This window comes from Prunus dulcis, chromosome 5, assembly GCF_902201215.1.
Source record: "Prunus dulcis chromosome 5, ALMONDv2, whole genome shotgun sequence".
Taxonomy (NCBI): domain Eukaryota; kingdom Viridiplantae; phylum Streptophyta; class Magnoliopsida; order Rosales; family Rosaceae; genus Prunus; species Prunus dulcis.
In genome coordinates this window covers 5,288,534-5,314,239 of record NC_047654.1, presented here as the reverse complement: position 1 = coordinate 5,314,239, position 25,706 = coordinate 5,288,534, and the positions used below count along the sequence as shown (strand labels likewise).

The following is a 25,706-nucleotide window of genomic DNA, read 5'->3' as shown; positions in this document are numbered from 1 at the left end:
CATATGCCATCAAAACAATATATTCACTAACAATTAAGAGTTTATTTATACTTTCGTTAAATATAACATAAGATTTTGTGGTATCCACTAGTGTAAATATTTTAAATTGAAGATCAAATTCAGTCATTGTATTCATATAGGGTCAAGGAGTGTAGCTGTAAAAAAAATCATCAAAATCGGAGTTAAAATAACCATTAAATCTTGATTTTTCATTTATAACCATCGAAAAGTTTTGTCCCGTTACTTGATCAATGAATGTTTATTTTTTCCGATTTTTGGCGTATATGATCTTGAAGTATAAACAAACAAGTTTGACGGTTGGATCGTTGAAACTAGTTTTGTAGAATGTGTATGCCATCAAAACAATATATTCACTAACAATTAAGAGTTTATTTATATTTTCGTTAAATATAACATAAGATTTTGTGGTATCCACTAGTGTAAATATTTTAAATTGAAGATCAAATTCAGTCATTGTATTCATATAGGGTCAAGGAGTGTAGCTGTAAAAAAAATCATCAAAATCGGAGTTAAAATAACCGTTAAATCATGATTTTTCATTTATAACCGTCGAAGAGTTTTGTCCCGTTACTTGATCTATGAATGTTTATTTTTTCCGATTTTTGGCATATATGATCTCGAAGTATAAAAAAACAAGTTTGATGGTTGGATCGTTGAAACTAGTTTTGTAGAATGCATATGCCATCAAAACAATATATTCACTAACAATTAAGAGTTTATTTATACTTTTGTTAAATATAACATAACATTTTGTGGTATCCACTAGTGCAAATGTTTTAAATTGAAGATCAAATTCAGTCATTGTATTCATATAGGGTCAAGGAGTGTAGCTGAAAAAAAATCATCAAAATCGGAGTTAAAATAACCGTTAAATCGTGATTTTTCATTTATAACTATCGAAAAGTTTTGTCCAGTTACTAGATCTCTGAATGTTTGTTTTTTGTGATTTTTTTTGGGGTATACGATCTTGAAGTATATACAAACAAGTCTTATGGTTAGATCGTTGAAGTGTGTGTGTGTGTGTGTATGTATATATATATTTATTTATTAAGTAGCTTTAAATTTATTTATTTTGTACATATAACACTTAAGAAATTGAATAGTATATACATTTATTAAGTAGCTTTCACCTTAATTATATTTTAAATCATAAAATAAAATATTTTTATTTTTTATTATTCATAACAATTATTTTTATAAATATTGTGCTACGAACCAATGTTTCGTCGCGCAAAACTTTGCGCGACCAATATATAATTTTTGTCGCGCAAAAATTTGAGACGCGGGAATTTTTTTATATAATTGTTTTAGACTTTGCGCGACCAATATGTATTTTTCGTCGCACAAAAATTTAAAAATTTTGGCGGGTACCAAAAATGTGATGCAGGAATTTTTTTTTTTTTAAAATAATTTTTTTAGACTTTGCGCGACCAATATTACTATATTCGTCGCGCAAAACTTTGCGAGACCAATATGTTTCGTCGCGCAATAATTTGGGCGGGTACCAAAAATGGGACGCGGGAATTTTTTTTATATAATTGTTTTAGACTTTGCGCGACCAATATGTATTTTTCGTCGCACAAAAACTTAAAAATTTTGGCGGGTAAAAAAATGGGATGCGGGAATTTTTTTTTTCAAAAAATAATTTTTTCAGACTTTGCGCGACCAATATTCGTATATTCGTCGAGCAAAACTTTGCGAGACCAATATGTTTCGTCGCGCAAAACGTTGCGCAACGAACAATATTTTCGTCGCGCAAAGTGATACGATTTTTAAAACCGAAATAACTCCTCCACCATTTTCTCAATTTCTTTCTCTACTCTTACCTCTCCTCTCTCTTTCCCTCTCCCCAAATCCCACCCTTTCTCTCACACTCACTTCTCTCACTTAATCTCTCATCTCTCTCTTCACTATCTCTCACTCTCACTCACTCTTTCATCTATCTTTTCACTATCTCTCACTCTCTCATCTCTCTATCACTATCTTATCTAATTCTCTCACTTCTCTCTCTCATTCTCACTCACTCTCAATCTTGCCAAAAGGTATATTCTCTCCAAATTTTAAATTTTTTTCATTAATATGTGTTTTTTGAGTTAGTTTTGAGTTTGTGTGGGGTTTGGGGTTGAGTAAAGGGGAGAGATTGGAGTTTGGGTTGGATTTGTGGTATAACAATTTTAGGGGAGATTATGCATTCTTTTTTTTTGTTGTTGTTGTTATTTGACCATATTTGTTTTTTTTTGTAGGTAATCATTGAGACTTTGATGGCTAAAGTTGAGGATTAGGAAGCTATCAAAACATATTATCCACCACTACCACCACAATATGCTTGTATTAGGATTTTATTATTGTACTTTGTTAATTCATGTGTACATTTTGAATATTATATATATAAATATTTATTGGATAATTTGATCACTATTTTTCATATGTAATTTTATTTTGAATATGTCAATTTAAATTAAAGTAATTAAGAAAAATCTTACAATTAAATTAAATTTAAAAAGTAAAAATTTGAAAAAATTACTATAATTAAATTAATATCAATTTAAATTAAAGTGATTTAAAAAAAAATCATACAATTAAATTATATTTAAAAAGTAAAAATTTGAATAAATTAATATTAAAGAAATAATAATAAAAAGTAAAAATTAGTTTATTTTAATTAAAAATTTTAAAACACAAAAAAATATTTCGTCGCGCAAATATTTGCGCGACGTTAGTGTTCGTCGCGCAAATATTTGCGCGACGTTAGTGTTCGTCGCGCAAAACTCTAAAAATGTGGGCGGGTACCAAAAATGGAACGCGGGAATTTTTTATTTTTTTAATTTTTTTGAGACTTTGCACGACCAATGTTTTTTGTCGCTCAAAACTTTGCGAGACGAATATTTTTCGTCGCGCAAACCTTTGCGCGACCAATGTGTTTCGTCGCGCAAAGTTTTGCGGGACCAATATTTTTTCGTCGCGCAAAGTACTTTGCGCGACCAATATTTTTTCGTCGCGCAAAGTCTTTCTTTACGATCTTTGCGCGACGGATTCTGCGCGACGAATTTTTTATCGCGTTAAAACTTGTGCGACTACAATGTATTTTGCGCGACGAAATTTTCTTCGTCGCGCGAAGTGTAAAATGTAGTAGTGCTATTATTTTAGGTATGTAGTACTCCTGTCTTCTTACATCTCTCAAAATAATAATATATGTATCTTCCACCATGGTAATATTATTCAAAAGTTTTTTTTGGTTACAATATTGTTCAAAATGTTTTCGGCTTCGACAAGGGTTTATTCAATTATTTTCGTGTTTAGAAATGATAATGGATATAATTCCAATTTAGCCAAATAATAAGCTCATATGGAAACCTATTGATGCAGGTCTTGGCTCCGGTGTTGGGCTATTGTTTCTATTCATTGGTGCATGGTGGGTACACAAAATCGTGAAGAAAAGAAAAACCATTGCACGCAAGAAAATGTTTTTCAAACGAAATGGTGGTTTATTGTTAGAGCAACAGTTATTGTCTGGCGAAGTTAATGTTGACAAAATCAAGTTATTCAATTCAAAAGAATTAGAAAAGGCCACCAACAATTTTAGTATTGATAGAATTCTTGGTCAGGGAGGTCAAGGTACCGTTTACAAGGGCATGTTGGCGGATGGAAGAATTGTTGCAATAAAGAAGTCCAAAATGGTGGACAAAAGCAGGCTCTCGGAATTCATCAATGAGGTTGTAATTCTTTCACAAATCAACCACAGAAATGTGGTTCAAATTATTGGTTGTTGTTTAGAGACCGAAGTTCCACTTTTGGTCTACGAATTCATACCGAATGGAACTCTTTCTCAATATATCCAAGAGCAGATTGAGGAATTCCCACTCACATGGGACATGGGTTACAAATTGCCACAGAAGTTGCAGGAGCTCTTTCGTACTTACACGGTGCAGCTTCCTTTCCCATATATCATAGAGACATCAAGTCTGCCAACATACTTTTGGATGAAAAATACAGAGCAAAAATTGCTGATTTTGGAACTTCAAGATCAATTTCCATTGACCAAACTCATCTGACCACATGTGTACATGGAACATTTGGTTACTTGGACCCAGAGTACTTTCAATCAAGCCAATTTACAGAGAAAAGTGACGTCTATAGCTTTGGAGTGGTCCTAGTTGAGCTCTTGACGGGGCAAAAACCAATTTCTGCAGTAACATGGTCACAAGAAGAAGAATACAGAAGCCTTGCCACATATTTCATTACCTCGATGCAAGAAGATGTCTGTTTAACATTGTTGATGTTCCAGTTTTGAAGGAGGGGTCCGAAACAGAAATCCAAGTAGTCGCTAACCTTGCAAGGAGATGCTTGAATTTGAACGGAAGAAACCGCCCTACAATGAGAGATGTTACATCAGAGCTAGAGGCTGTACTAATGTCAAGAAAATCATTGATTAGTGCCCAGCAAAATTCTGACGGGATTGATTTTGTGGAAGATGATTCAGTTGGGAATTGGGATGTTGAATCACTTTCAGAAGTGTCGGCTAGGCACTAAAAACATGGGTTTATGCCATTGTTGCCATCTACAGGTTATGGTGAATTCCTTTTAATTGAATAAACTTTGTTTCATTTAATGTTGTTGAAGGCATATGTTATGTTTATGATCTCGTTACTTCAACACTTCCTTGTACTTGGGGAAAAAAAGAAAAAGAAACTTTAATATCGTGTATAAACCAAATTTCCAGCTATTTCCTAATTTAAAGTTGAAGCCCAAAAATAAAACTCAACTCCCTCCCATCCAGTATTCCAACATTTTTCCAAATTTCCAACATTTTCTTTTTCTTGTTTGGCTTGTCTTATCATCACTAGAAGCCCAAAAATAGAACTGAACTCCCTTCCATCCATTATTCCATCCATGAATTCAAAGAGATTCAAGTAAAAAGATAATGGATGATGGTGTTGGAGACATGGATGAGATTATGAGGAAAATGAGGGGGGCTTGATACCGTAATGAAGATGAGGGAGAAGCCCTTCTAAACTTTTTTCAACCAAAAAAAAAAAAAAAAAACTTTAGTTTCCTCATCTCTCTTAGGGCCTGTTTCAGAAATTTTTTTTTCCGATTACACTGGAGGAAAGAAAAGCCCAATGGAGGATTCAACTTTGGATACCATAAGGGGAGGAGGAATCCAACACCACAGTGGTGGGAACTCATTGGCAGGAGTCAGAACTTTAAATTCATAATAAAAATGGCTTATATTTCTCATATAGGCCATCGTTATATACTCAGTTTGGTTATCGAACTAGTTGAAGCCAAAATCAAATTGATATACCGATTCAAATTCCACCCCTACATGCAATCGAATCCCTGATTTTAACATTATCATTATCAATTTTACGTAGAAAAATTAAGGGATGAGGTTTTGTGGAAATAATTTTAAACCTAAAGATCAAAACCTCAAAAGTCTATGTAAAAACATCAAAACCTCAGTACAAATTTACATTAATACTTTTAAACTACTGATAAAAAATATTTATCCAATAAACGTACTTAAATCCTAGTAGAGGCAGCGGCAGAGATAGGCAGAATGCTTATTTTTTTGCATTCTGCCTCTACAATGGCAGACTTCAGATAATAAGAAGAAGGACTTGCATGAAGAAATAATAAATTCTTACCGCAAACAGCCGTCGGGAAAAAAAAAAATTCCGTCCTGCAAAACCACTTTTTCGTAGCACAAAATAATTTTTTTGTCGCGCAAGCAGGTGTCGACATCAATCTTTTGTGCCACACAAGATTTTATTCGTCGCGCAAATTCTAAATGTCGTCCCGCGAAAGCGATCTTCGATCGCGTAAGAATGTACCGACATCACACTTTACGTGATGAACATTATTTCTGTCGTGCAAGGCTTTGGCGCCAAAAAATAAAAAAATAAAAAAATCTCCCATGTAAGTATTTTGGCACCAAAATAAATATCTCACGTTTTTCGTACGCGACGATAAATAATGTCGTTGCTCGTCGTCGCACAAGTTTTTGCCACCAAACAACAAAAATCAGTTTTTTCTATCCACCTTTACGCGAAGAAACGTTGAACCGTCGTGCTAGGTTATCTTTCGCGACGATTTTTGTCGTCGCACAAGTGGTTGGTGCAAAAAAAAAAAACCCTCGTTTTTCTTCCGTACTTTGCGCTACGAATAGGTTTTCTGTCGCGCTAAGAGTTTTTGCCCGGCGAAAATATTGGTCGGGCTAGGTCTTTGTTTTTTGCAAGACGAATAATGTTTTCCGTCGCTATAGTGCATTTTGCTGGACGAATTTTTCTTCATCGCGCAAATAGTAAAACGTAGTAGTATGTGTGGTTTTATCTTTGGTTTTTGATATTTTATTTTATTTTATTGTCTTATTGGTGTGAATAATTTCAATTATTTGACACAACAAAGGGCAAACACAAGCTAGCTCTCAATTCCTTTATTTTCCCTTGCTTGATCTGGCCATGCTGATAAGAGATATCTCTATCTCCTCATTCGCTGCTTTCATAAATTAATTGCATATTCCCAATATTTTTTTAATTCTCGCTATAATATTATTCCTTTCCATTCTATTTTTTTCTTCTAAAAACTGTTGATAAAATTTAATAATTTGTACAGTTGAGTGCCATTGACTTACGAAAGTCATGGATCAAGGATGAGCATTAATTCCTGAAGCAGCTGCAAGAAGGTGACAAGAACCATCTCCGCACCTTAATTTTTTATTTTAGTTTTATCCTACTCAGAGAAGATTAAGAATTTTTGTCCAAAAAAGAAAAAGAAAAAAGAAAAAGAAGAGGAGTTTAAGACTTGACTTGAGAATTATCATTTAGGGTTGGAGTTAACCCTTAAGTAGTCAGTGTATGATTATGAATATGTGTCACAATATTTCCTTGAATTCTTTTTTCCAACCAGAGATTATAGTGAAATTGCTGTTCTTGACTCTAGTTTCAAGTCATCTATTAGCCAATCATTTGACTCATAGATTGTTCATTAACTATTAGTCAATCATTCGGCTTTGTTACTACTTGAATTCTTTTTTCCAACCAGAGATAATAGGGGCAACTTATTTTTCAAGTGCTGATGAATTGTTTTTCTTTTGAATGTTTCGCTGATATTTTTGTAGCTCTGATTTGAACTTATGGCTATGAACGGAACGACGATTACAAAATCATGCTGTGGATAGCATAACTCAGCCTTTCACCATCAAGCCACCTTGTATTGTCCTTTTTAATCAAGTCTTCCTTTGAATATCATAAAAAACTTTGAACCTTCTCTGCTTTTCTTTTATTATTTCTAGTCCAACATATACATATATATATATATCTATAATATATATATATTTTGTTTTTTACACAAACCATAATTTACTTTAATATAATCTAAACTACAAGTTGGGGAGCAAATTCACTCTAGCCAACATATATTTTGTTTTCTAAAAGGAAGAGGAAGAGTTTTTTTCAATAAAATAAAATAAAAAATAACCATAATTACCCATACTTTCATAAATCTCAATTTTTATAAAATCTTTCCGTTATAGTTAAAAATCCACTTGAATAGACTTAAATACCCTAAAAATAATTACATAATTGCTTTCCCATGTTCTTTTTCTTGACTCTAGCTTCAAATCATCTTTTTATTTTTTTTTATTTTGATTCAGCTAGTCATTTTATTTTTTTATTTTGCTCATTAATTATTAGCCAATCAATTCTTTTTCACTTTTAAGTTCTTGCTCTGTTTTTTCCTTCTACAAAAGTTGATAAACTTTAATAATTTGTACTTTTGAGTGGACTTGACTTGTAAAAGCCATGTATCGAGGACTATGGCATTAATTCTTGCCTGCAGGAAGTACCTCTGCACATTCCGTAATTTATTTTTATTTTTTTAAGTTTTATCCAACATTGAGAAGGTTAAGACTTGAGAATGATCATATGCTTTGCTAATAAAAATTCCAAGCTTCCTATACTAGACATCAAAATAATGGACTTGGGATAATAAGGACCTGAAAATGCTGAAAATTATTTCTGTTTGGTTTGAAACTCAAATTTTGTTTTCTAAAAGGAAGAGGAAGAGTTTTATATATTTATTTATAAAAAATAGCCAAAATTATCCCTACTTTCATAAAGTCAATTTTTATAAAATCTTTCCATTATAGATAAAAAATCCACTTAAATATACTTAAATACCCTAAAAATACATACATTAATTGCTTTCCCATCGCTTCACTCTGGTAGATGTTGGTTGGCCAAACAAATGGAGGTTCTTGCTGTGCTTTGTCAAGGTGCCATTAATGACGTATTAAGAATTCATATTTGCGTTGTTGAATCCTCAAGTTCATCTTTGTCATGCAAAGTTTCTCAAAACATGAAAGGATGCTCTAGACGTTTTTTTTTATGTTTTTTTGGAAGAAGATATATCATTAAATTCGTACACCCTGTGTAAGAACATTAAAGAAGCATGATGGATTCTAGCCAAAAAAAAAATTGAAAAAGAAAAAAGAACTATGCTGCAGACCCACCCCATAAACACTGAAAAGGAAGAACAACACTTACAAGGAGTTCGACTAGTGTTGTAGACATGCTTACTAAGAATTCAAATTTTTATCTAATAGGGTTTTTCTTTTTATGTTTATATGAGTTTTAGTTTTGAAGGCATTTAAGTCTATTCCTTATTTAGTTAGGATTTTGGTTCCTTATTTTATTAGAATTTTGGTTACTTACTAATTATTATTTAGTTCTATTGTAATTTAGATATATTTCCTATTTTATTTAAGGTTAACACATCTTTGTACTTGTATAAATACATCCATATTGGAGAAGAATAATAATATGAGCGTATCTTAGCATATCTGAATTTTTATCCTACTTTGTTTGACATGGTATCAGAGCCTGGTTCCTAACCTGTGATAACCTCTGCCAAATTGAGAGTCGTTGGCACTCTTCATTCCTCACCCATCATGGGTCTTCATCTTGTATAGTCATCTTCTTTTGTTCATCCTCTCATATGTGTTTTCACCGCACCTTTCTGCAATTTTACCCTTGTCTCTGTCCTTGTCGTGTTTATGTTGAGTCATTACCTTTCTTTTTCTTTACCTATGCCTGTTGCTGCCTTTTTTTTTCTTACTTTTCATCTCCCTATGAGCTTGCTTTCTATTCAAATCATATTGAGCCCATGTTAGTTTCAGTCTCTAGTGCTCACCGTCGAGCCTCCCTTTTAAATGTATGCCATATGGGCAACACGCCCCTTGGCCATTGATGGCCTGATCTCTTTCCTCTGTGAGCCTCGTCACCGCTCACCGAGCCATCTCAAACCTCCGCAAGCCTGGTCACCGCTCGCTGAGCCTTCTCCTAGCTAGCCTTTGTCTCTCTATTTATTTGGGTGTTACTTTCTCCAAATCTCGACTCTCATACATCGTCGGATTTGAGGGGGAGTGACACTGCTGCTCATCTATTCCATTGCAATTCACCTACCTATCTATCATGGCTGATTGTCCGTGGCTATTTCTCAAGTACCACTGATCATATGGCTCTATCGACCCCTTCTCTTCAGGGGGAGAGGGAGAGTGAAGAGAAGTTGTCTCTGTTGTTGCTTCTACTACAGTTGTTTGTCCCTGCCTTGTTGCTCTTGCTGGTGTCAATGCCTTGCATTGCTGTTGTTTGGTACCAATATTGTTGCTCCTACATGTTATGGTGCTAGTATTGTTGCTCATGCCTTTGCTGGTGTGTTTCTGTTGTGGTCGATGTTGCCACCGTTGATGTTGCCTTTGCTTGCTTCACTTTCCGTTGATGTGGTCATTGTCGCTGTTGTTGCTGTGGCCTTGCCCTTTGCCTTTGTGTTCTGCCTTATCTACTACCGTGCTCACAGGGTTTCGGTTTTTGTGTTCTGCCTAATCTACTGCCGTGTTCACAGAGTTTCTGTGTTCTGCTCTACCTACTGTCATGCTCACAGGGTTTCTGTGTTCTGCCTTACCTACTGCCGTGCTCACATGGTTTGTGTTCTGCCTTACCTACTGTCGTGCTCACAGGGTTTCTGTGTTCTGCTATGTGCCCTATTTTTTACGGTTTGCTTTTGTGTTTCTGCTGCACACTTTGCTTTAGATTGTCACTTGTTTCACTTGTGGTTGACGAAAAGACCTTCTCTACAATTGGTGCTTCTCAAGTATGGTGTTCTGTGACTCGCTTGTCAAGTTGGGCATGCGAAATATCTTTGCCCAACTTGAGGGGGAGTGTTGGTAAGTCCGTCCTTAGTTAGGATTTTGGTTCCTTATTTTATTAGAATTTTGGTCCAATAATTATTTAGTCCTATTATAATAGAAATTTACTTCCTATTGTCATTTAGATATATTTTCTATTTTATTTAGGGTTAACACATCTTTGTACTTGTATAAATACCTCAATATTGGAGAAGAATAATAATATGAGCGTATCTTAGCATATCTGAATTTTTACCCTACTTTGTTTGACAAAATATTGGCCAGCTACAAATCAGCAGCCTATTGCTCCTGGCAGGCCAAATAGGGCAGCGGCAACAGAGTAATATGAGCCACAACCACCATCAACCTCAAAACAATGGCCTAGAGGCTTCATTAAGATCACATGCGGCAAGTGTATGGTGAAAAAGATCATAACGTACGTTACAATACCAGACAATAGTGAGTTTCAGTCACTATAATTTTGGTGTTTTGAGTTTCGTTCTTATGTTCCTAGGTTTTATGTAACTTGTTTTGATCGTTTTACAGCATGCCAGTGAAGGAGGAGATATGGGTAGCGAAACTTCACCAAATCTGAGACAAGCACAATCTACATCAACTGCAACTTCTTTCATTTTCTTTTATCTAGACACTTGTTTCACATCATTATATGAACTAATCACGTATCTTGACTTCATCCATTTGAAATTGTAGTGGAAGATTCTGAATCATTTTCCACCCAGATAATAGTGATTTTGCTTAATTCAGAAGATTATTTCATTAACTATTAGCCAATCATCGGCTTTATTGATAAAAATGATGTTTCCACCAAGACCAAGACCAACACTGGAGAGAGTTTGAGGGTCCTTCAGATAAATAAATAAAGGAAAAAAATGGATGTACATATAAAGAAGAAGAGCCTAAGGTCACGTAAGCCACATTTTCTCCATAGACTAATGGGGATGACCCTAACCTCACGTAATGGGCAACGACGATTACAAAATCATGCTGTGGATAGCATAAGTCAGCATTTCACCATCAAGCCACCTTGTATTGTCCTTTTTAATCAAGTCTTCCTTTGAATATCATAAAAAACTTTGAATCTTCTCTGCTTTTCTATTATTTCTAGTCCAATATATATATATATATATATATATATATATTTTTTTTTTTATACAAACGATAATCTACTTTAATATAATCAAAACTACACAGAGGGGGATTTGAACTCAGTTGGGGAGCAAATCCGCTCTAGCCAACATATATATTTGTTTTCTAAAAGGAAGAGGAAGAGTTTTTATCAAAAATAGCAAAAATTACCCATACTTTCATAAATGTCAATTTTTATAAAATCTTTCCGTTATAGTTAAAAATCCACTTGAATAGATTTAAATGCCCTAAAATTACATACATAATTGCTTTCTCATCGCTTCACTCTGGTAGATGTTGGTTGGCCAAACTAAAGGAGGTTCGTGTATGAATTCAGATTTGCATTGTTGAATCCTCAAGTTCATCTTTGTCATGCAAAGTTTCTCAAAACATGAAAGGATGCTCATCTAGACGTTTTTTTAAAAATGTTTTTTTTCAAAAAAGATATATCATTAAATTCGTAACCATGTGCAAGAACATTAAAGAAGCATGATGGATTCTAGCCAAAAAAAAAAAAGAAAAAAGAAAAAAGAACTATGTTGCAGACCCACCCCATAAACGAAGAAAAGGAAGAACAACACTCACAAGGAGTTCGACTAGTGTTATGGACGTGCCTACAAAAAATTCAAATTTTTATCTAATAGGGACTTTCTTTTTAGGTTTATATGAGTTTTAATTTTGAGGGCATTTAAGTCTATTTAAGTGGATTTTTTGTTACAATTGAAAGTTTTTATAAAAATTGACATTGACTAAAAGTCTCTGATTTATTTATTTGTGAAAATTGACTAGATCTAGAAGTCTACACAAGTATAGCTAGAATAATGTACACAATAAATTCCACGCAATACAATAATTTCCTCGAAACATGTTCCTTTTTTTGGAAGCTATATAAAGTTTGATATACATCAATTTGGACTGCAAAAATCAAACTCTACAAATCAGTTTGATAAATAATGAATATCATATCCATTATTCTGTTGTTATGGCGCATAATAATACTAAGTTGTTGCTATGGAGCTGCAACAACTAGTACAGCATCACCGCCTATAGCAAAGCCTAATTGCACAACGCATTGTGGAGATGTTGCCATCCCATACCCTTTCGGGATTGGACCTCACAAAGATTGTTACTTAGATGGATGGTTTCAAATAGACTGCAGGCACAACAACTCTACAACCTCAGCTAATTACAGCAGGCAAGTGCCTTTCCTCAAGAGCGTCGACCTGGAGCTGCTAAGTATTGTTCTGTTTGAATATGGCAGGCAATTGGTTTGGGTAAAGAACCCTATTACTTTCTTCAACTGCGAGGGAAAGGAAACTCACCAACCCCAGAATTTGACTGGCAGTCCTTTCATGTACTCTCAGACAGGCAACAGATTCATTGCAGTGAGTTGTGGCCTCTATGCCACTGTGACCTCAGATCATGGGACTATCGCTGGTTGCCGGTCGATTTGTCAAAACACTACAGGGGGCGACTTTGGCAACTGCTATGAAGGTAATGGCTGTTGCCAAGATACTCTTGGAACAAATGCACTCTCCGGCAGTTTAACTATTGAGATATCATCAAATTCTAAAATGTCAGATCCAATGGGCGATTGCAAGTACGCATTTTTGGTTGACGAAGATTGGTTTGTGAAAAACTTTAAGAATTTTCAAGACCTGAAGGATATGGGCAGCGTTCCTGTGGTGCTAGACTGGATGTTAAACGTACATGACTATGGTGAAAGATTCAGAGAAAAACCAAACCTGACTGTTAACCAATCAACACCCATTTGCACCCGCAGTACTAGTGATTTGACTTCTGAGCCCATTTTGATTTGCGACTGTCCGCGGGGCACGGAAGGAAATCCTTATCTTCTCCAACCTTGTCAAGGTGCGCAAATTGTGCTAAAATATGAATATGATTTGTATACTTTAGGTTAGGTTTTATTCTTCTCCATAAGGAGGTATATATAGGAGTTTATATGAGTGCTTTACAAGGAAATAGATACAGTAATCAATTAGGATAGTATCTCCTATTTATACAATGATTTGTCAACTATAAAGAATAGGAAAGTAAATCTCTTAATTAATCAAGGAAATAAATCTCCTTGATTAATTAGGAGACTCACGTCAACACTCCTCCTCAAGTTGGTGCATATATGTCACCAATGCCCAACTTGGTAAGTGAATCATGAAATATTCTGCCACAAACAGCTTTTGTTAAGATATCTGCCAGTTGATCTTCTGATTTTACGAATGGTAGGCGGATGATCTTCTTCTCAATTTTTTCTTTGATAAAATGTCTATCCACCTCAACATGTTTGGTTCGATCATGTTGAACTGGATTATGGGCAATATCGATAGCTGACTTATTGTCACAATGCAACTCCATTGGCTTTTCTGGCTTGAAGCACAATTCTGTCAAGAGTCTTCTGATCCACAATAATTCACAAACTCCGTGAGCCATTCGTCGATACTCTGCTTCTGTACTAGACGGAGAAATCACATTTTGCTTTTTACTCCGCCAAGTGACTAGGTTACCTCCCACGAATGTAAAGTAACCAGAAGTAGAGCGTCTATCTATAATGGAACCAGCCTAATCAGCATATGTATATCCAACAACTTCAAGATCTCTATTTTTTGAGAACATTAATCATCTCCCAGGGGCTGACTTTAAGTATCTTAAGATCCGATCAACTGCATTCCTATGAGCAACACTGGGCGAATGTAACCACACTCAGCATATGCATATCTAGTCTTGTGTGTGCCAGTATATCAACCTTCCAACAAGGCGTTGGTACTGTTCCTTATTGGTTGGTTCTTAGTCCATGTCTTCACACAATAACTTGTGATTCATCTCAATGGGTGTGTCAGCTGGCTTACATCCAAGCATTCTTGTTTCAGTGAGTAGATCTATTACATACTTCCTTTGAGATAGAAATATACTAGTTTTTGACCTCGCTACTTCGATTCCAAGAAAGTACTTCAGATCACCTAAATCCTTCATCTCAAATTCCTGAGACAAATACTTTTGCAATTTCAGTTGCTCTTCTGCGTTGTTTCCAGTTACGATTATGTCATTTACATAAACAATCAATGCTGTAAGTTTTCCTTCATCACGCTTCAAGAACAGAGTGTGATCTGAATTACTCTATGCATATCCAAAATTCTTCATAGATTTAGTAAATCTGCTAAACCATGCCCTGGGAGATTGCTTTAACCAATATAATGACTTTCTGAGTTTGCAAACTTGATTTTTCTTGTCAGGAGCTGAATTACATCCTGGGGGTAAGTCGATATATACTTCTTCTTCCAAGTCTCCATGTAAGAATGCATTTTTGACATCAAACTGATGTAGTGGCCTATCGAGATTTGCTGCTAGAGACAATAGGACTCTAATATTGTTAATCTTGGTTACTGGGGCAAAGGTCTCCTCGTAGTCTATCTCATGTCTGTGTGTACCCCTTCGCCACCAATCTAACTTTATATCTTTCAACGGATCCATCTGCTTTGAGTTTCACAGTGTAAATGCACCTACATCCTATTGTCTTCTTTCCATGAGGTAAGGGCACGAGTTCCCATGTGACATTCTTTTGGAGAGCTCGCATTTCTTCATTCATAGCTTCTTTCCATTTTAGGTCTTCTAGTGTTTCAGTTACACTGTTGGGAACAGATATGTCAGCCAACTGCTTCACATAGTGCACACATGACTCTGATAATTTGCTGAGAGATATAGAATTATTAATGGGGTATTTCCCTTCGGCTTTAAGATCTGCTTCATATTGTACTCAAGGTTTGCCACAGTTCTTCTTTTCTGGAAGCTGATATGTAGGCTATGTGCCTTCTGAAATCAAATCATCTTGGGATATTTCATTAGTGTTATCAGTTTCGGGAAAAAAAATGTTACCTGAATGACTTCCTCAACAGGTGATTGGTGCGGTACTAGAGCTGAAGTGGGCAAAATCTCATAAAACAATTCAATTTCCTCCTCCTGATTTTGACATCGTGGAGACAACGTATTGTTTTCTTCTGGCGAGTGGTTATTTTGAGTAGGGTCTCTATAGTTGAAGAACTAAGAGGAGGCGACCGATTGCTTTCCACTGGCGACCGGTCACTTTGATGTAGAGTGACGTCCTGGGGAAAAAATCGAGAATTGGAGCAGTGGTGGATTCTCGATTCTCCTCCTAGGCTGTTGAAAAATATAAGTCATGTTCCTGAAACACAACATCTATGGAGGTAAAAACCTTCTGACTATGTGGATGATAACACCAGTATCCTTTCTGATAGGTGCATAGCCAATGTAAACACACTTTTCGGCTCGGGGATCCAATTTGCTTTGTTGGTGATCATGTAAGTAGACCAATACAACACAGCCAAAAATTCGGGGTTCCAGATTTGGGGTGGGAGGTGTTTGGATATGGTGGTGAAGTGTTTGAAGTGGTGTTTGGAAATTTATGATACTAGAGGGAATCCGATTGATAAGGTATGCTGCAGAGACGACAGCTTCGCCCCAAAAAGATCGTGGCATATTGGCACCAAAGAGAGAGGCACGAACGACTACAAATAAGTGTCTATTCTTCCTTTCAGCCACCCCATTCTATTGGGGAGTGCAAGGGAATGAGCGTTGATATATGATGTCATGATCTTGTAAGAACTGGTTAAGATCATGATTGAGAAATTCTCCTCCATTATCAGAACAAAGAACCTGAATTCTAGCATGAAACTGAGTCTCCACCATTTGATAAAATTGTTGAAACTAGGAACTGACTTCCCCTTTAGTTTTGAAAAGGGAAACCCAAGTCATGCGTGTGCAATCATCTATAAACGTGACAAACCATCGCGCCCCTGACTGAGTGGCAATTTTAGGTCCCCAAACATTAGAATGAACAAGAGAAAACAGAACCAAACTCTTATTTGAGCTTAATGGGAACAGGACATGATGACTCTTAGCCAATTCACACGTATCACACTGGAAGCTAGAAATATCAAGACTGGAAAATAATGATGGAAACAACTTCTTAAGATAACCGAACAAGGCATGCCCAAAACGTTTTTGCCATAACCAAATTTTGGCTCTCTCCCCCTTAAAACGAGTTCCACTGGTTGTGAAAGCTTGACCAACCTTGACCTTACTATCCGATGCCCAATCCAAGTAGTAGAGTTTGCCCCGCTGAGTACCACTGGTTGTGAAAGCTTGACCAACCTGGACCTCACTATCCGATGCCCAATCCAAGTAGTAGAGTTTGCCCCGCCGAGTACCACAACCAATCGCCTTTCTTGTGAGGATGTCCCAGAAAAAACACAATAATTTGGCCAAAATGTTACAGTACACCCCAAAGAAGTAGTAAGTTGTGCAACATATAATAAGTTATGGTTCAAAGATGGAACAAGTAATACAGAATCCAGATGTAGGGAAGTAGAGAGAGATAGAGAGCCTTCCCCAACCACAGGGGAGGGGGTACTATTAGCATTAGACATCATTGACGGAGTGGATGATTTTTGACTAATAAGTTGGCCAGTATCAAATGTCATGTAATCCGTAGCACCTGAGTCGATAATCCATGCGGATTTTTGAGAGGACGTATTAAAAGTAGAACCTTTGGTGGTGGCGATAGAAGCATGAGTCCGAGTAGCTGGGTCAGCAGGATTAACCGTATGCTTCTGTGGGTCTTCAATAAAGGGGAAATCGTAGGGGTTCCTGACATCTCAGCGGCAGTAAGATGTGATGTGAGAATGTGAGGAATTGTGTTTGGATGAATTTTATTTGAGGAATTTGATGTAAGAATTGGATTTGTGAAGTATGCGTATAAGATTTAAGGGTATGTGTTTAGGGATTTTGATAAGAGGATTGGAGGACTTTAGATTTTAGGGATTTGGATTTGGGGAAAAATATGAGGAATTTGATTTAGGGTTTTGGATTTGAATATGAGAAATTTGAGATAAGGGTTTGGAGACAACCTAGGATCGATTGCTCTGATATCATGCCAAAATATGAATATGGTTTGAATACTTTAGGTTAGGTTTTATTCTTCTCCATAAGGAGGTGTATATAGGAGTTTACATGAGTGCTTTACAAGGAAATAGATACAGTAATCAATTAGGATAGTATCTCTTAATTATACAATGGTTTGTCAACTATAAAGAATAGGAAAGTAAATCCCTTAATTAATCAAGGAGAATTAAAGAAATAAATCTCCTTGATTAATTAAGAGACTCACGTCTACAAATTGAATCTCTTCTTTCTGGATTTAGATTGATCCTTGATTTCTAATCAAAGTGGTCTACTATAAAAATATAAAGATATTTATCCTTGGAAAGAAACTAAGAGAGGGCCCGAATGGAAATGATTATGTAGAAAGCTTTTATCGAAATCGCTTTTGTTAAATATTAAACTGCCGAAAGCCCAAACGAGATGAGTGGACCAGATCGTTTGGGGGCTTATTTTAATGAATATGAGTTAGATGTGGCCCAAAGCCCCATTAGGTATTTTACACGAGTTGAAATGGCATCTAAAACATGTCATTAGACAAATTCTGTCCTTTTATTAGCCATGTACTATCACTATTAATTCTCATAATCCCTAGGTTTCTGTTATATCTCTATCGAAGAACGTAAAGTCATACATCGAAAACTTGAAAAAAAGTACAATATATATAACTTGTATTGGAATTTAGTTTATTCTAGTACTGGAAATTTTAATTTGTATTAATTATCATTTCACCTTTTGATGAAATTTGAACATATGCGATTCTTATATGTGTGAGTTTGGACTGAACCATATCTCGGGTCATCATCATTTCAGATATTGATGAATGCAAAGGCATAAATGAGTGTGGAGGCGATGTATGTGAGAATTTTGTTGGGGGTTATAGCTGCTACTCAAATATAACTGGCAGTGGATGTACGTATTTAGCTTCTGACCCTGCTGCTGTCTTTAATAATATTACATGTCAATCCTTTAGGACCACATCGGATCGGGGCTCTGAAAGTGAAAACAAAACTATTATTTTAGGTATATAGTACTCCTATCTTCTTATTCAAAAGTGTTTTTTGGTTACAATATCGTTCAAAATGTTTTTGGCTTCGACATGATAATGGATATAATTCAACACCTATTGATGCAGGTGTTGGCTCCAGTGTTGGGCTATTGCTAATACTCATTGGTGCACAGCAGGTACACAAAATCGTGAAGAAAAGGAAAATCACTGCATGCAAGAAAATGTTTTTCAAACGAAATGGTGGTTTATTGTTAGAGCAACAGTTATCGTCAGGCGAAGTTAACGTTGACAAAATCAAGTTATTCAATTCAAAAGAATTAGAAAAGGCCACCAACAATTTTAGCATTGATAGAATTCTTGGTCAGGGAGGTCAAGGTACCGTTTACAAAGGCATGTTGGAGGATGGAAGAATTGTTGCGGTAAAGAAGTCCAAAAAGGTGGACAAAAGCATGCTTTCGGGATTCATCAATGAGGTTGTAATTCTTTCACAAATCAACCACAGAAATGTGGTTCAAATTATGGGTTGTTGTTTAGAGACCGAAGTTCCACTTTTGGTCTACGAATTCATACCGAATGGAACTCTTTCTCAATATATCCAAGAGCAGATTGAGGAATTCCCACTCACATGGGACATACGGTTACAAATTGCCACAGAAATTGCGGGTGCTCTTTCATACTTACACAGTGCAGCTTCCTTTCCCATTTATCACAGAGACATCAAGTCTGCCAACATACTTTTGGATGAAAAATACAGAGCAAAAATTGCAGATTTTGGAACTTCAAGATCAATTTCCATTGACCAAACTCATCTAACCACATGTGTACATGGAACATTTGGTTACTTGGACCCAGAGTACTTTCAGTCAAGCCAATTTACGGAGAAAAGTGATGTCTATAGCTTTGGAGTGGTCCTTGTTGAGCTCTTAACGGGGCAAAAACCAATTTCTGCAGTAACAGGGTCACAAGAAGAAGAATACAGAAGCCTTGCCACATATTTCATTACCTCGATGCAAGAAGATCGTCTTTTTAACGTTGTTGATGCTCAAGTTCTGAAGGAGGGCTCTGAAACAGAAATCCAACTAGTCGCTAACCTTGCAAGGAGATGCTTGAATATGAACGGAAGAAACCGTCCTACAATGAGAGAGGTTACATCAGAGCTAGAGGCTGTACTAATGTCAAGAAAATCTTTGATTAGTGCTCAGCAAAATTCTGACGGGATTGATTTTGTGGAAGATGATTCAGTCGGGAATTGGGATGTTGAATCACTTTCAGAAGTGTCGGCTAGGGACTAAAAACATGGGTTTATGCCATTGTTGCCATCTACAAGTTATGGTGAATTCCTTTTAATTGAATAAACTTTGTTTCATTTAATGTTGTTGAACGCATATGTTATGTTTTTCTTATGATCTCGTTACTTCAACACTTCCTTGTACTTGGGGAAAAAAAGAAAAAGAAACTTAACTTCGTGTATAAACCAAATTTCCAGCTATTTCCTAATTTAAAGTTGAAGTCCAAAAATAAAACTCAACTCCCTCCCATCCACTAATCCAACATTTTTCCAAATTTCCAACATTTTCTTTTTCTTGTTTGGCTTGTCTTATCATCACTAGAAGCCCAAAAATAGAACTAAACTCCCTTCCATCCATTATTCCATCCATGAATTCAAAGAGATTCAAGTAAAAAGATAATGGATGATGGTGTTGGAGACATGGATGAGATTCTGAGGAAAATGAGGGGGGCTTGATACCGTAATGAAGATGAGGGAGAAGCCCTTCTAAACTTTTTTCAACAAAAAACAAAAAAAAAAACTTCAGTTTCCTCATCTCTCTTAGGGCCTGTTTCAGAAATTTTTTTTTCCGATTACACTGGAGGAAAGAAAACCCCAGAAGTGTTGGAACCAGAAAATCTACAAGAAACTGAGTAAGAGAAAGTTTGATAGCACTTGTTTTGCAGGAAGAATCTGTTATTGAATTGAAAGATAGCAATAGCTTTTAAAAGCCTTACAAAGTAATTGAATGGAAATGCAACAACTCACAATTTTACAGCTCCTAGAATCGTGGTATATGACTAGACTTTAAACTGAACGTGCAACAATACTTGTTCCTTAGAAATAGGAATTATTAACAGCTACGTAAGTATTAGACCTGAAAAGGAAGTCTAACCTTAGTGACTAAGAAAGTCCTAACAACTTTAACATTCTCCCTTAAACTGAATACCATTGTCATTCAGTTTACTGCTCGATAAGAACAGACACCCAGCAAACCTCGCAGCTTTAAGAAAACATCAAGCTTCAAAGGCTTTGTAAAAATATCTGCGACCTGCTCCTGGGTTGAACACTGAACCAACTCCACAATTCCCTCCTTCGTAAGATCATGAAGAAAGTGAAAGCGAACATCAATGTGTTTGCTACGACCATGCAAGACTGGATTTTTTGAGAGTTTGATGGCTGATACATTGTCACAATATAACACTGTAGATTTGCATTGATCATGACACAGTTCCTTTAAAATTCTCCTTAACCAGACTACTTGACAAGCACTAGATGCTGCAGAAATAAACTCGGCCTCAGTGGTGGAAAGAGTGACCACTGGCTGTTTCTTCGAAGACCAAGACACAGCCCCTGAACTCATCAAAAACACATACCCCGAAGTGCTCTTTCTGTCATCCTAATCACCTGCATAATCACTATCCGTGTATCCCAAAAACTCCTGCTTTCCTCCCTTCTTGTAAAACACCCCAAAACCAATAGTTCCCTTTACGTACCTTAATGCTCTTTTTGCTGCCTGTAGGTGCATCTCAATGGGACGCTCCATGTACCTACTAATAAAACTAACTATGAATGTCATATCAGGACGTGTAGCAGTCAGATACATAAGACTTCCTACAATTTGTTTGTAGAGTGTACTGTCTACCCTTACTCCATCTTCGTCCTTCATGAGTTTAAACCCAGGAGCTACTGGATTATGCACTGGATTACATTGATCCATTTTGAACCTGTCAAGCACCTCCTGTGCGAATTTTCGTTGCCCAATGAAAACACCATCTGGTCTTTGCAACACCTCAATACCAAGAAAATACTTCATCTTTCCGAGATCAGTCATATCAAATTCAATCATCATGGATCGTTTGAAATCTTTAAACATAACCTCATCATTTCCAGTAAACATGAGATCATCAACATAAAGACAAACAAACAAAACTTTACCTCCATTCGCTGTTTTGATGAACAAAGTATGTTCATAGGGACATTTCTTGAAACCTTCATTGTCAAAATAAGTCTCTATACGACTGTACCAAGCTCTAGGAGCTTGTTTCAGACCGTACAAGGCTTTCTTAAGCTTGTACACTTTGTGTTCATGTCCCGTTTTCTCATAGCCAGGAGGTTGGGTGACAAAAACTTCTTCATTTAACTCTCCATGTAGAAAGGCAGACTTGACGTCTAGTTGATAGATCGTCCAACCCTTCTGAGCAGCAAGTGAAATCACAACCCGAATGGTGTCAAGCCTAGCCACTGGTACAAATACCTCAGCATAGTCTACTCCATACTTTTGACTGTACCCTTTTGTAACGAGTCGTGCCTTGTATTTATCTACTTCTCCATTCTCATTGAGTTTCATCTTGTAAACCCATTTCACCCCAGTAACTTTGCTGCCAAGTGGTAACTCTGTAAGTTCCCACGTATCATTTCTTTCTATTGCCTCGATCTCGGAGTTCATGGCTTGCCTCCATTTCTCATTCTTTACTGCATCTTCAAAGAATATAGGATCACTGTCAGTGGACAAAGCCAAGTAAGCAATGTTTGATTCTTCCTCCTCGGAAAGACCTTGCCCACTCTCATAGCCTTTCATCCATGCTGGTGGTCTTCGTGTCCATGCATCATGAGGTGAGTTCTCATCAATCTCCTCATGAGACGAGTTTTCTTGGGCAACACCATGATCCGTTTCTTCACTGTCCTTGTTTTCTTCAGTGCTGCCAGCTCCCAATTCCTCCTCATTGTCACCAACTTCTGTTCCCTCTCCTTCATCTGTTTCACACTCAAGGTCTGCCACAATGGCTTCCTTATAACACACCTCCGAATCCCAACTTTGATCTTCTTCAAAAACAACATCTCGGCTCACAATTATTTTCTTAGAAATGGGGTCAAATAATCTGTAAGCTTTTGACTCGTCACTTACCCCAAAGAATATGCATTTGAGACTCTTGTTATCAAGCTTTATTCTTCTCTGATCAGGTACCACTACTACAAAAAAGCAAAAAGACGACGGTAAATCACCGTCGTGTATTCGGTTTTTCAATGGTCGTGGAATCCACCGTCATCTTTTCCCTCATAAACCACGACGCTAAATCACCGTCGTTGTTAAAATATACAACATCATCAACAAATACAAAACGACGTCTTTGTACTGCAAAAAGATCTAAAAAAGCAGTCGAGGATGAGAATAGACAACCAACTCTCTAAAAAAACCGTCGTTAAAAAGGAAAAATATGACACATATTAACAGAACAAGGCCGCAAGATAGACATACAACGACGAAAATTAAAATAAGACGCCGTTAAATATCATTTTCACGACAATAAAAAATATGACGTCTTTAAATACATTAGATGACGACGTTATTGATTCCTACTACGTCGCCTATATAAAAACAGCCGTCGTAAAATAAATTTTCCACTTCGATTTTTCTATAAAAGATGACGTGGAAATAGTTGTCAGTGTCATTATTTACGACGTATGTATTTATAGAGTAGACGTTGAACAACGAAACAACGTCGGTTACAAATATATGAGAGTCGTATTACAAAATTTATACGTCCTATTTTCAGAAACAAACAACGACGATAAATATTAGACGTTGTTAAATAAAACAACGTCGAAAACAAATAAAAACAGACGTGTTTAGTCTGCTAAAGTTTTAAAAAATAGTCGAGGATGAGAATAGGCGACCAACTCAAACAAATCACCGTCGTTAAAAAGGAAAAATATGACACATATTAAAAGAACAAGGCCGCAAGATAGACATACAACGACGACAACTAAAACACTACGCCGTTAAATATAATTTTCACGACAAGAAAAAATATGGCGTCTTTAAATACATGAGAAGACGACGTTATTGAAATCTACTACGTCTCTTATTTACAAACAACCGTCGTGAAATAAATTTTCCACTTCGATTTTTCTAAAAAAGATGACGTGGAAATAGTTGTCAGTGTCATTATTTACGACGTATGTATTTATATAGTTGACGTTGAAATGCGAAACAACGTCGGTGGCATTTATATAGTCGACGTTGTATTTATATGTATTCATTACTCACGACGCACTTATTAATGTAGACGACGTTGAACTTCTAAACAACGTCGGTTCCAAATAAATGAGAGCCGTATTACAGAACATATAGACGGCGTTGATTATGATGAGAGCCGTATTACAAATAACGTCGTTTAATTGATATTAGACGGCGGTTATAATGAATTACCGTCGGAATTCATTTCGTTCCTCTTCGTTTATAAAAGAACTTGCGACGTGGAAAATGTATGATGACGTCGTATTTTTTAACGTTCAGATTATATATCTCGTTTTTTAGACGTCGGTATTATGGGATTGGAGTCGTGTTATTTTGAATTACATGGCGGTTCTTAATCCTTCCCCGACGTGATATCCTGAATAATTGCTTCACAATAGCGTCGTGGTTCTTCATTGTTACGTTGCTTTAAGACGTCGGTAAATATGCTGAATAACTGGTTCACAATAACGTCGTGTTTTATTTGAACAGACGTCGTTTTTTATGCAGAATATAATGATGTAATCTGGAACCAGTATTTTTTGCACTGATTGTTTTGTGGCCAAAACCTGTATAATGAAAGTGAAGAAATCACATTACAATATATTACAAAATTAATGTCATACACTGCCAATTACATAAGCATCATTCAATCCATATATCTTCACACCCATCTCGAATATTTTGACCACCTAACTCACCCACCAGTTCATCAAATGTGTCAACATTTGGCATCCCTCTAGTAAATGGCTCACACTCAATTATCACATCACCTAAGACTTCATCACCAATAACATCATTATATTCTCTATTAGGCATTGATAACACTACCGACCAACCACGATGCATCGGGTCGTCAACAAAAAATATTTGTTTGACTTGAGAAGCCAAAACAAATTGGTCATTCCTATGTCCAATTTTACTCAAATCTACAAGGGTAAATCCAAGTTCGTCGACTACAAGACCAGAACTATCTATCCAATCACACCTAAAGACTGGGATTGTAAACTTTTGGTAGTCAAGGTCCCAAATTTCTTGAATGACACCATAGAAACCCATATTTGAGAGAATTGGGTTTTTATCCTTGGCACTAGCAACTTGCATGGTATGTGCAAGTAAATAAACTCCACTATTTTGAGTTGTCCGCACATCATCTTGTGCCTTGATATTGAATTTAATACCTTTAATAAGATAGCTCCTATATAATGGCACTGCCATGTTTGGACCAGCTGCTAGCCACCTTAAATTTTCTGATACGCCATGATTGTCTTCCTCAAGTTCACTTTGAACCTGCAAATTAATCATATCTTAATTCAATCTAACATAGAAATAAGAAGAAAATTAAAAGAGAAATATGTTATTCAACAACATATACCTTGAAGCGTAGCCATTGAATGAAAGTGCTATTGTGCTTATCCTGCAGCCACTTTGTTCTCTTTCTAAATTTTGGATAAGCAGTCTTGATGTGGATCATATGTTGCCTACATGACACGAAAAATTCAAGCATTACGGTCCCAAATATATAAGATAAACATAAGAAATAATTTAAAATGGAAACTTAAAGAATAAAACTCATACATACTCGATATAAGGTAGGACTTCCTCCATATTCTCCAAGACATATAGATGTGCTTGATTCAACAGGTCCTGATCAACTACGCTCACTGTGCAACCTGATAATGGCTTTGAAACTCCCATCTTTTGGCTTGAAGGCACTCCAACTGTACTAACATCAGATAAATGCTGAGTACAAAACTCTACCGCTTCTTCAGCTATATACCGCTCAGCAATGCAACCTTCGGGACGAGTACGATTCTGAACATACCCCTTCAGCACTTTCATATATCTTTCAAACGGATACATCCACCTAAAATATACTGGCCCACATAGACGAACTTCTCTGACAAGATGTACTACTAGATGAACCATGATATCAAAGAATGAAGGGGAAAGTACTTCTCAAGCAAACACAGAGTAACTACTACATCTTCTTCCAACTTATCTAGCTTGGAAACATCAACAGTCTTTGCACATATAGCATTGAAGAAGAAGCACAAACGAGTTATTGCATACCTTGCAGGCTTCTCCA

At 36.2% G+C, this 25,706-nt stretch overlaps 1 protein-coding gene and 1 pseudogene across 1 annotated transcript; both read left to right on the top strand.

Annotated features, from left to right (window-relative positions):
* The first annotated feature begins 3,274 nt into the window (after nt 1-3,274).
* On the top strand, nt 3,275-4,551 carry LOC117628883 (annotated as a pseudogene).
* A 7,755-nt stretch (nt 4,552-12,306) lies between these two features.
* On the top strand, nt 12,307-19,624 carry LOC117628882 (wall-associated receptor kinase-like 3). Its single transcript, XM_034361434.1, has 3 exons — nt 12,307-13,225; nt 18,137-18,235; nt 18,459-19,624. The coding sequence occupies exons 1-3, from the start codon at nt 12,307-12,309 to the stop codon at nt 19,622-19,624; spliced, it is 2,184 nt and encodes a 727-aa protein (XP_034217325.1).
* The last annotated feature ends 6,082 nt before the right edge of the window (nt 19,625-25,706 follow it).